Source organism: Apostichopus japonicus, chromosome 13 (assembly GCF_037975245.1).
Source record: "Apostichopus japonicus isolate 1M-3 chromosome 13, ASM3797524v1, whole genome shotgun sequence".
NCBI lineage: Eukaryota > Metazoa > Echinodermata > Holothuroidea > Aspidochirotida > Stichopodidae > Apostichopus > Apostichopus japonicus.
The window spans coordinates 7,544,695-7,555,025 of record NC_092573.1 but is presented as its reverse complement, the minus strand read 5'-3'; the positions used below and the strand labels follow the sequence as shown (position 1 = coordinate 7,555,025).

General features: G+C 38.4%; 1 protein-coding gene across 1 annotated transcript; it reads left to right on the top strand.

Moving 5' to 3' along the window:
• The first annotated feature begins 308 nt into the window (after nucleotides 1-308).
• Nucleotides 309-4,679, top strand: LOC139979021 (uncharacterized). The gene has a single exon (XM_071989657.1). It carries the CDS (start codon nucleotides 309-311, stop codon nucleotides 4,677-4,679), a length of 4,371 nt encoding a protein of 1,456 aa, XP_071845758.1.
• The last annotated feature ends 5,652 nt before the right edge of the window (nucleotides 4,680-10,331 follow it).

Sequence of the window (10,331 nt, the reverse complement as noted above, 5' to 3'; positions counted from 1 at the left end):
TCAATTTGGGCAATCACACATGATTCTGGGGGCAATGACATCAAAGTTGGAAAACGTAAAACCGTCGAAAGCTCCGAAGATTTGTGGGAATTAATTGGGGACTTAAATGCAAAATCACTCTATCTAAATTGGGGTATGACAACGATTTGAATTGCAGTAATACATTGCTTACAGTTCAAAATCTGTTGCCCATCCATATTCAAACCAGATGGAGTAATGCATCTCATGATATTCTTACAAAACAGGCTACGATTGGCTTAAATGACCTGATCAAATTTCTAGAAAAACAAGCATCAGTTAAAAGTACAATGTTTGGAAAACAACTGGAAATGAACACAGAAAAACAAAACAAAAGAAGGTTTGATCAGAGGAAGAATGATGTAAAGAAAAATGAAAACAAGGGGAGTTATCACACTGCCAGTGTAAAGGCACACCCTAGTGACCCTACCAACTGCCCCTGTTGTAGTATGGGCACCCACAAGTTATGGAGATGCAATTCTTTCCTAGCCATGAGAGTTGAGGATAGGTGGGATTATGCCTCAAAAAACAAGCTGTGTTTCAAGTGTCTGGGTGAACATTTCTCACCACAGTGCACCAGGGTAATGAAATGCAATATTGATGGATGTAGCAAAAATCACAACAGATTGTTACACGGAACCAAGGAAGGGGAGCCCATGTCTAAAGGGAGTTGTGATCTTGAAAATAATGCAATAAGTGCATCTGGATCTAAAAATAATACAAGTGGTAGTACTAGGCCCACATTTCATTCAGGTGCGTGTGGTCAAATATCATTCAGGGTAGTCCCGGTTTTGGTGTCTTCACCAAATGGTAAGGTTGTAGAGGCAAATGCCTTCCTGGATGATGGAAGTGAGCAGACGTATGTGAATGAAGATTTAGTGGCTGAATTAGGGATACATGGTAAGCCGGAAGAGGTCAAGGCTACGGTACTAAATGGTAAAGAGGAAAGGTTTCAGTCCTTTCCAGTTAAATTTGACATCTCTCCACTAAATAGACCAGAGAAGCAGTATGGGATTGAGGCGATAACAATTAAAAATGTATGTGGTAAACTGAAGCCCATTGATTGGTGCAGGGTCTCAAGAGACTGGGACCATTTGAAGGATATTGAATTTCCTAAGTTTCTAGGCAGCAGAAACAAGGTCGATATTTTGATTGGTTTGGATCATGCAGGCTTACACGAGTCAATCCATGAGGTAAAGGGCAGATCAGGCGAACCAATCGCCAGGCTCACCCCATTAGGATACACTTGTGTGGGACCTGTTGCTCCTGCAGCTAGGAGAGCATTCCACACCAGATCAGTGAGCACTTTCCACTGCACTGTTGACAGAGAAGTGAACATAACTCTCAGAAAGTTCTGGGAAGTAGATAACATGGGCTTAAATTGCAAAGTAACTTGTCACACCAAAGAAGAAGAGGAGGCCATCAGAGTGGTTATAGAATCGATGGCTGGAGGTGACAATTGTAGATACCAAGTAAGAATTCCATGGAAAGAAAAAGAAAGAAAAAACATGACTACAAATAATCACGTGTCTGCAAAGAAAAGGCTGGAAAGCCTAGAAAAGAAGTTGATAAAAGATGAAAAACTAGGCAAGGCATATAGCTGTGTCATTCAAGGGTATTTGGATAAGGGTTACATTAGGAAAGTACATGAAGAGGAACCTAAATCTAGTACAGAGTGGTTTATTCCACACTTTCCTGTGGTAAAAATGGATCGAACAACTACTAAGGTTAGGATAGTTTACGATGCATCAGCGAAAGATAGAGATCTGTGTTTAAATGATGTAATAAATAATGGACCAAAACTTCAAAATGACCTCTGTGATGTTTTGCTTAGGTTCAGGCGAGACAAAGTAGCGGTGGTCTGCGACATTTCTGAAATGTATTTGCAGATTGAGATAGATGAGGTTGACCGGCCTATGTTCAGGTTCATGTGGCGAGATCTGGACGTGCAAAAGGAACCAGGCACTTACGAATTCAACAGATTGATTTTTGGGTTGAATGTGTCACCATTCATTGCCCAAAAAGTGTCACAAGAAAATGCAAAGCGTTACAAGGAACAGTTTCCTAGGGCAGCTGAAACTGTTCTAACATCCACATACATGGATGATAGTATGGATAGTGTAGGGGATGAAGATGTTGCTATACAGTTGTATCGTGAGCTCACAGAGTTGTGGGCAAAGGCTGGTATGAGTGCAAGGAAATGGCTATCGAATTCAAAGAAGGTACTCGAAGCTATTCCTGTAGAGCATAGAGCTAAAGAGATTAAAATAACTGATAGTGAGTGGCCATCAATCAAGGCTTTAGGGTTAACATGGCTAGCTGAGAGTGATATGTTTGTGTTCAAAGGCCCAGATAGAAGTTTGGAAAAGATGACAAAGAGAAACATATTGAGTCAGCTTGCAAGTCTCTTTGATCCGCTAGGTTTTTTGTCGCCTATCATCACTACTGGAAAAATTATGCTACAGGAAATCTGGTCCAGTGGAGTGCTGTGGGATGAGGAAATTCCTCAAGAGTTAGCATTAAAGGTTAAAGCTTGGGTCAGCGATTTGCAAAACCTTGACAAAGTAGTGGTGCCTAGATGTATTGAGTATGAGAGTGGTAAAACATCCATTCATGTATTCACTGATGCTAGTAAGGATGCATATGCTGCTGTAGCGTATGCACGAAGTGAGACAAATAGTGGTGTGACTGTTCGCCTCATTGCATCCAAGACAAAGGTGGCTCCTTTGAAAGCACTCAGCATTTCTAAATTAGAATTAATGGGTGCAATGTTGGGATTGAAGTTGGCTGGTTCAATCTCATCAGTATTGTGCTACAGATTAGAAGATGTTGTCTTTTGGGTAGACAGTCAAAATGTCCGCTATTGGATAAGAGGGAGGAGTAAGTTGTTTAAGCCGTTTGTTGCAAATAGAGTTGGGGAGATCCAACATTTGACAAACCCAGCACAGTGGCGTCATGTGCCGGGTAAAGATAATCCTGCGGATTTAGCTTCGCGGGGTACAACGGTTGTGAAGATGATAGAGCATGAAAAATGGTCGAGTGGGCCTGAGTTTCTTTATGGTGATCCGACATGTTGGCCTGTAAACACAGTGAACGATGTGGTTGGGTCTGACCAACGTAAAGTAGTGGTATCAATGATGAATAGGAAGGTGGTTGTACCAACATTTGATGAGTGGAAGTTAAACCCTTGTCGTTTCAGTAGTTGGGAAAGAATGCGTAGAGTTACGGCATATGTGTTTCGTTTCATCAACAATTGTCGTAGTAAGAGTGAAGATAGATCAAAGGGTAAAGTTTTGAAGCTGGATGAAATTCAAGATGCAGAGAACTATTTAGTGTGCGTCGCACAGGAGGACGCATTCAGTCGAGACATAGAAAATATTAAGAAGGGTGGTGCTGTAGGTTCAAACAGTGCCTTGAAATCCTTGTTGCCTAAGATAGATGACGATGGCTTGCTCAGGATGACTGGTCGGTTGAGTGTCGTTGAGACACTGCCATATGATGTGAGATTCCCCGTTATTCTCCCTCGCAAACATGCTCTGACACGTTTGATAGTTAGGAAATATCATACTGATGGTAATCACGTTCAGGGTACTAATTATATTCTGTCAAAGATAAGTGAAAAGTACTGGGTGGTACATGGTCGTGAAGAGATCAGGGAGTGCGAAACTAATTGTAACCAGTGTAAGTTGAGAAGCGTTAAGGGTGGTGAACAAGTAATGGCACCGTTACCAAAGAGAAGGGTGACTGTGACCTTAAGGGCGTTTTCTAAGGTTGCTGTTGATTATGCTGGACCTTTTCTCACTATCCAGGGAAGAGGTCGTGTGAGGACTAAGCGATATTTGTGTCTCTTCACTTGCTTAAGTACTAGAGCGGTACATTTAGAAATAGCCTATGGTCTTGATACAGATACGTTCTTAAATGCGTTCTATAGATTTGTGAGTCGAAGAGGTGAGCCTGAGGAAGTTTTCTCAGACAATGGAACTAATTTTGTGGGTGCGTCTCGGGAGCTAAAAGAGTTGTTCAGGTTGATTGACAAATCAAAGGTCCAAGAGGTGACAGCGGGTCAGATGAGGTGGCATTTCTTACCCCCATTGTCACCTCATTTTGGTGGTGCTCATGAAGCACTAATCAAGACAAGTAAGAGAGCTATTCAGGCAGTTCTAGGTGATGCAGACGTGACCGATGAAGAGCTTCATTCAGCCTTTGTTGGTGCCGAAGGTATAATTAACTCAAGACCATTGACGTATGTGTCAGCCTCTCCCAAAGACATGACCCCATTGACACCAAATCATTTCCTGCATGGGTCTATGGGTGGAACATTTGCATCAGAGGAAATTGTAGATAGCACAAAATATAGTCCAAGGAGGAGATGGCGCCGTGTGCAGGAGCTGATGCGCCATTTCTGGCAAAGATGGCTCAGGGAGTGGTTACCTTCCTTGAATCGTCGAAAAAAGTGGCATAAGGAAAAAGTTGATTTGAAGGTCGATGACTTAGTTTTGGTAATGGAAAAAGATGTAGTTAGAGGTCAGTGGCCATTAGGAAGGATAAAGGAAGTGTTTCCTGGTCCAGATGGCCATATTAGAGTGGTAAAGATTAAGACCAGCAGGGGTGAGGTGATTAGAAATATCACAAAAGTGTGTCATTTGGAGTTGTGTGAGTAGAAGTATTTAAATTTAAGTGTTAATAAGTTCTATTTTTAATTTTGAGTCATCTGTTGCTAATGATGTTTGGAGGTTTTGAGAAGAACATGTTTTGGAAAATCTTTCTTTTTTGTTACAGTGTATACATTGTTGGGATGATATTTGTTAGGCTAAGTAGCCTGATGTAGTTTGAGTGTAGGGTTGATTATAGAGCATCGGGTTCCTTTTTACTTTTTTTGTTCAGTCTGTTAACAGTTATGGTGATAGGTTTACCTAGGTTTCGACATTTGGTCGAAGAAGGGGAGAATGTTCTGAAGGATTTAAAGACGAGAGTAGAGGGCGCTATGAGATATAAAAAAAGTTGTGATTAAGGGTCAAAGGTGAAGAAAAGGAAGAAAAGAAGTTTACAGATGGCGTGTTAATCCGTAAAATGATCGACAAATACAGCAGAGAGAATCAAAAAATCCTTGTTTCAGATTGATTATTGTTTACGTAAGAACAATATCTATATTATGTATTTTGCACTAATATAGAATCTATATTATGTAACAACGCACATATTTAATAATGTACTGCTATAGATATCTATATTATGTATTTTGCACTAATATAGAATCTATATTATGTAACAACGCACATATTTAATAATCAACTGCTATAGATATCTATATTATGTATTTTGCACTAATATAGAATCTATATTATGTAACAACGCACATATTTAATAATGTACTGCTATAAATATCTATATTATGTATTTTGCACTAATATAGAATCTATATTATGTAAAGATGCACTACTATAGAATCTACATTATGTAGGGGAGGGCGTTGTGGTCAAGTGGTTAAGGCAGTGGACTTGTGATCTAAGGATTACAGGTTCGAGCCCTGGCCAGATCATTGCGTTGTGTCCTTGGGCAAGGCGCTTTATCTCCATGGCCTCTCTTCACCCAGGTGTATAAATGGGGACCTGCGAGGTAACTTGTAAATATAGTTGCATGCGCCGGTTTGTGGATGCACCCTATGGGAAGTCCCCCGGGGGACACGTGGTGGGGTGCACTGTGGTGCCCCAGGAGAGATCGATTGAATTGTGCACACTTTGGTGTGTGGGTGTGACAAGTTACCAATGACCAGGGGTTAAGTTGTAAAGTCGTGTGAGGAGGCATTAGCCTCATACAAGACTGTAAACCTTCAACTTTTAACTTTCAACTTTATGTAACAATGTATTGCTGTAGATCTATACCATGTAACGATGTACTGCTACAGATTCTCTTTTATGTAGATGTACTGCTGCAGATCTATATTTTTATGTCATGTTATTGTTCTCTATTATGTAACCATGTGCTGCTATAGCTTCTCTGTTGTGCATCGATGATGTACTCTCTGGAACCTCTATCATGTAACGATGTAGCCTACTACTATAGAATCTCTATTGTGTAATGAACTGCTATAGACTTTGTATTATCATGTAATAATGTTGCGCTGCTATAGATGGCCTATGATGAAATGATGAAGGCCACAATCATTACCATAGAACTTTCAGAAATCTTAACCCGGCTTGAGCCAATTCTTTAAAGTAGGCCTACCTGGACTCTGACAATCAGGACCCGAGTACTCTGATTGCCGGACCACTACAGTCCAGTTGATAGGCTTATAATACGTCAAATCTTCACACTGATTTCCCTTTTCAGCTAAAAGTCAAAGGAAATAATTGGTCTAAAATTGGTTCATTTTCATTAATTACTCTGATTTCTACCTCAAACTGTTGTATCATGTTTGACTGTCGATCATCAAAGCAATGGTGTGTAGAGAAAAAAAATTAACATGACAATAACCCCCCCCCTTCTTTGCGTACGCCAAGGCAGATGGATGGGAGGGGGGCTGTGTTGTTTTCATCACATTAAAACTGACACCGTGTTAGCTTCTGTGATTCCTTTCAGAATGAAAGATAACATGTTAATACAGTACTTCAGACGTTTGTTTCTCATGCTACATTTTAGAAAATTACAAGTTACTTGTAACAATTAAAGGGATATCTATACAAAATATTCAAATACACAGCCCTTCTAGAGATATCCAAGCTTTCCTCCTGAGTTATCCATCAAGTCACAATTCCCGAGAGATCCAAGCTATCCCTCCTAGGATATCCAAGCTACCCTTCATGAGAGATCCAAGCTATCCCTCCTAAGATATCCAAGCTACCCTTCGTGAGAGATCCAAGCTATCCCTCCTAAGCTGTCCAAGCTACCCTTCATGAGAGACCCAAGCTACCTTCATCCTTCAAGCTACTCTTAATATCCACATTATCCTTCTTGGAATATCCGAGCTATCCCTCCTAAGATATCCAAGCTACCCTTCATGAGAGGTCCAAGCTACCTTCAATCCTGCAAGCCACACTGACATCTTTTCTTTCCCGAGGTATCTAATCTACTCTGATAGTTGAGACATTCAAGATACCCTTTCTGAGACAATAAAGCTAACTTCACAGCAAGTACAGTGTTAAGTAAGAATCCAAAAATATGTCACAGAGGAACTAACGAATGCATCTATGCTATCAACGTTAAACAAGTTTACGGTAAAAATGCTGCCTTCCATTGTCGTTGTAAAATTGTTCAAATATTTTGACATATATTGCTTACCTCCAAAAGAATAGTTAGGTAATATTTATTTTGCAATTTTACCACAAAAATTCAAAACAGTACTTCACCAAAGCAAACACTTATCTGATTTACAGGTTGAGTTAAATGACATTTAACAATGTCAGTGAAGTCTTAATTTTGGTGTATGCATTCTGGAGTTTGGAAAGAAAAACTACTTGTTTTCAAATTGCCAGTTACACATGCAAGTATGCTGTAAGCAGAAACTAAAGTGTTTACTCTGTATCAATAGCCCGACACTTGACAGCTTCAAGAAACAAACACAAAAGTCTATACTCTTCGAGTCATGACTCTCAGCCCTCTTTTTTAGCCCAAAGTTCAAGTGTAAGTAAGTAAAATTTATTGATATCAATCATAAAATGAAGATATAATAAAATGGATTCCGCAGCTTAAAATTATGCAAAATATATATACAAAAATATGATAAAAATATCATCTAGTTATATGACAGTTCAAAAGCTTTATACTCCTCGGTAAAAAAGAATGTCTAAAGCGTTCAGTACGCATACGAGGTAGGGTATACAACCTACGTGGAGTGGTGTAATACTTATGGAGAGGATGGTCAGGATCAGTCAAAATCCCTCTTACATAATGAAGTACAATTTCTTCAATGTACTGATCATCTATAGAATAATACTTTCTGAAATGTCTGTTAATCAAATTGAGTTGAGTCTTCAAACAGGAAGAGAGCCACACAGGAGCACAATAGACCATGAGTGAAAGCACCATGGAACGGAAGAGCCAAAGCTGTTTCTCATATGCTAGACCAAATCCTCCCAACCTATAAATACAATATAGCTGCTGCTTTACTTTCGCAAGTGTTGAGCCTATATGAGAGTCCCAAGTGAGAGTATGATTAAATATGAGTCCTAAATATTTAAAATCTGGCACAACCTCAACCTCACTATCATTAATTATAACTGGATCATGCATCTGAACTGAACGGAAATCAACAATTAATTCCTTGGTCTTGGAGCTGTTAATAAAAAGGTAATTGGTTTCACACCACGCTACAGTCTCCACAATAGCTGTGTGGTAATTGACAATTCTCTGTGGATATTTATCATTACACAAACCAACAATAGCCGTATCATCTGCATATTTTATAATGTAAACATTTTCATAAAGTGTGGACAAGGAATCAGTATAAACGGCAAACAGCAATGGTGATAAACAACACCCTTGTGGGACACCAGTATTAGTGACAATATCTTCACTGCTGACCCCCATACATATTTAGTTCTGTTGAATGAAAAGTGATACAGCAATGAAATGATGTTGTTGTTTACATGAGCATCTAAAGTACGAAGTAAGTTCGAATTGCTAAGAGTGTTAAATGCGGAGCTAAAGTCCATAAAACAAACCATGGCAAAATTACCGACAGTGTCCACATGTTGGCGTAGAACTCTATCCAACAGCAAACACGCATCCAAAGTTGATCTTCCACTGCGGTATGCGAACTGATACATGTCCAATGATGGAATACATTCTATGATTTCAGTGCGAATAAGCTTCTCGAGTGCACACAACTTGCTCATGAAAGTGGTCAGATTTCAATGCCCTGGAATTATTGCAGCTGGTTCACCCCTGTATGCCAAGTAATGCAAAACGGGTACACGTTGTCAGTCCGACACGTTTTCAGTCCGAAAATAAAATACACGTTTTTAGCCCGAAAAAACGAGTTTTCAGTCCGACACGTTTTCAGTCCGAAAATAAAATCCACGTTCTCAGTCCGAAAAAAAACGAGTTTCAGTCCGACACGTTTTCAGTCCGAAAATAAAATACACGTTTTCAGTCCGAAAATAAAATGCACGTTTTCAGTCCGAAAAAACGAGTTTTCAGTCCGACATGTTCTCAGTCCGAAAATAAAATCCACGTTCTCAGTCGGAGCTTAAATATATACTGTTCATTATATATATAGGCCTATATATTATTAAATTATTATATATATATATATATATATATATATATATATATATATATATATATATATATATGAGTTGTCTGACGATCGCTTTAACGCGTGAAACTCCGAGTTACAACTACTAGTGTTCCACTAGTCTCAACATAGGTAAATTGTTATTTTTACAATTGGACACATTCTACTAGGAGCAGGGATACTAGGAGCAGGGATATTATTATTATTATTATTATTATTATACGGTGGAGGGTGGGGCGTGATATATATATATATATTTCCTCAGCTTATTCTATCCGAAACATCTGTAAAATCTGTAATCTGTAAATGTTTACCTGCATCTCATAAAATTTGATACGCTGTTCTTTTTATGTAGGTAACATTGAAAACGATATTATTAACATAAATGTTCAGTGACGGGATACAATATTGAAAGTAAATCTTTATTTGCACATAATAAATTATGTTCGTTACAAGTATATATGAGGACGCGATAACTTTTAATAATATTTTAATACCTACTTCTTTCTTTTTCTTTCTGGAATACACACGTCTACGCGGAAATATTATATTCAAAACTGAAATAATTAGTCATATGATACAAACCATTTAGACACTTTCAAAATTAATCATCAAAAAAGATGATTTGTTTCTAAAAGATCTCTCTACATTTTCCTTCAAAATTTGCTTTGTATACCGTATATAGGCCATACTGAACCTTGCTCATTTTTATTAATAATATGCATATATGCAAAGCAGTGATAAAGCCGTATGACGATAAAAAATATCAATATGGAAAATTTATAAGAAAATTCTAAGAATAGATATATTTTCATCAAAGTATATTTACAATGCTTGTGATGATAATAATGATAATAAAAAAAATTGTAATAATCTAAAGAGACAGCAGAAAACCTCCCCGTTTATACCGTATTATGTTGAGTTTATTTATTGCCTGCATGTTGAATCACTTGAATGGCCAATATATATGAACATTTCTGTCTCAATAGATACATCTTACTGAGAGTACAAAGGCCGCATACATGAGTTTGAAATCTCTAAACACCATAAAAGACAATTAAAAGGAACAACAAAGGGT

Excerpts from the sequence above, each read along its gene's own strand:
- LOC139979021 (XM_071989657.1), top strand. The coding sequence starts at position 309 with ATGTTTGGAAAACAACTGGAAATGAACACAGAAAAACAAAACAAAAGA.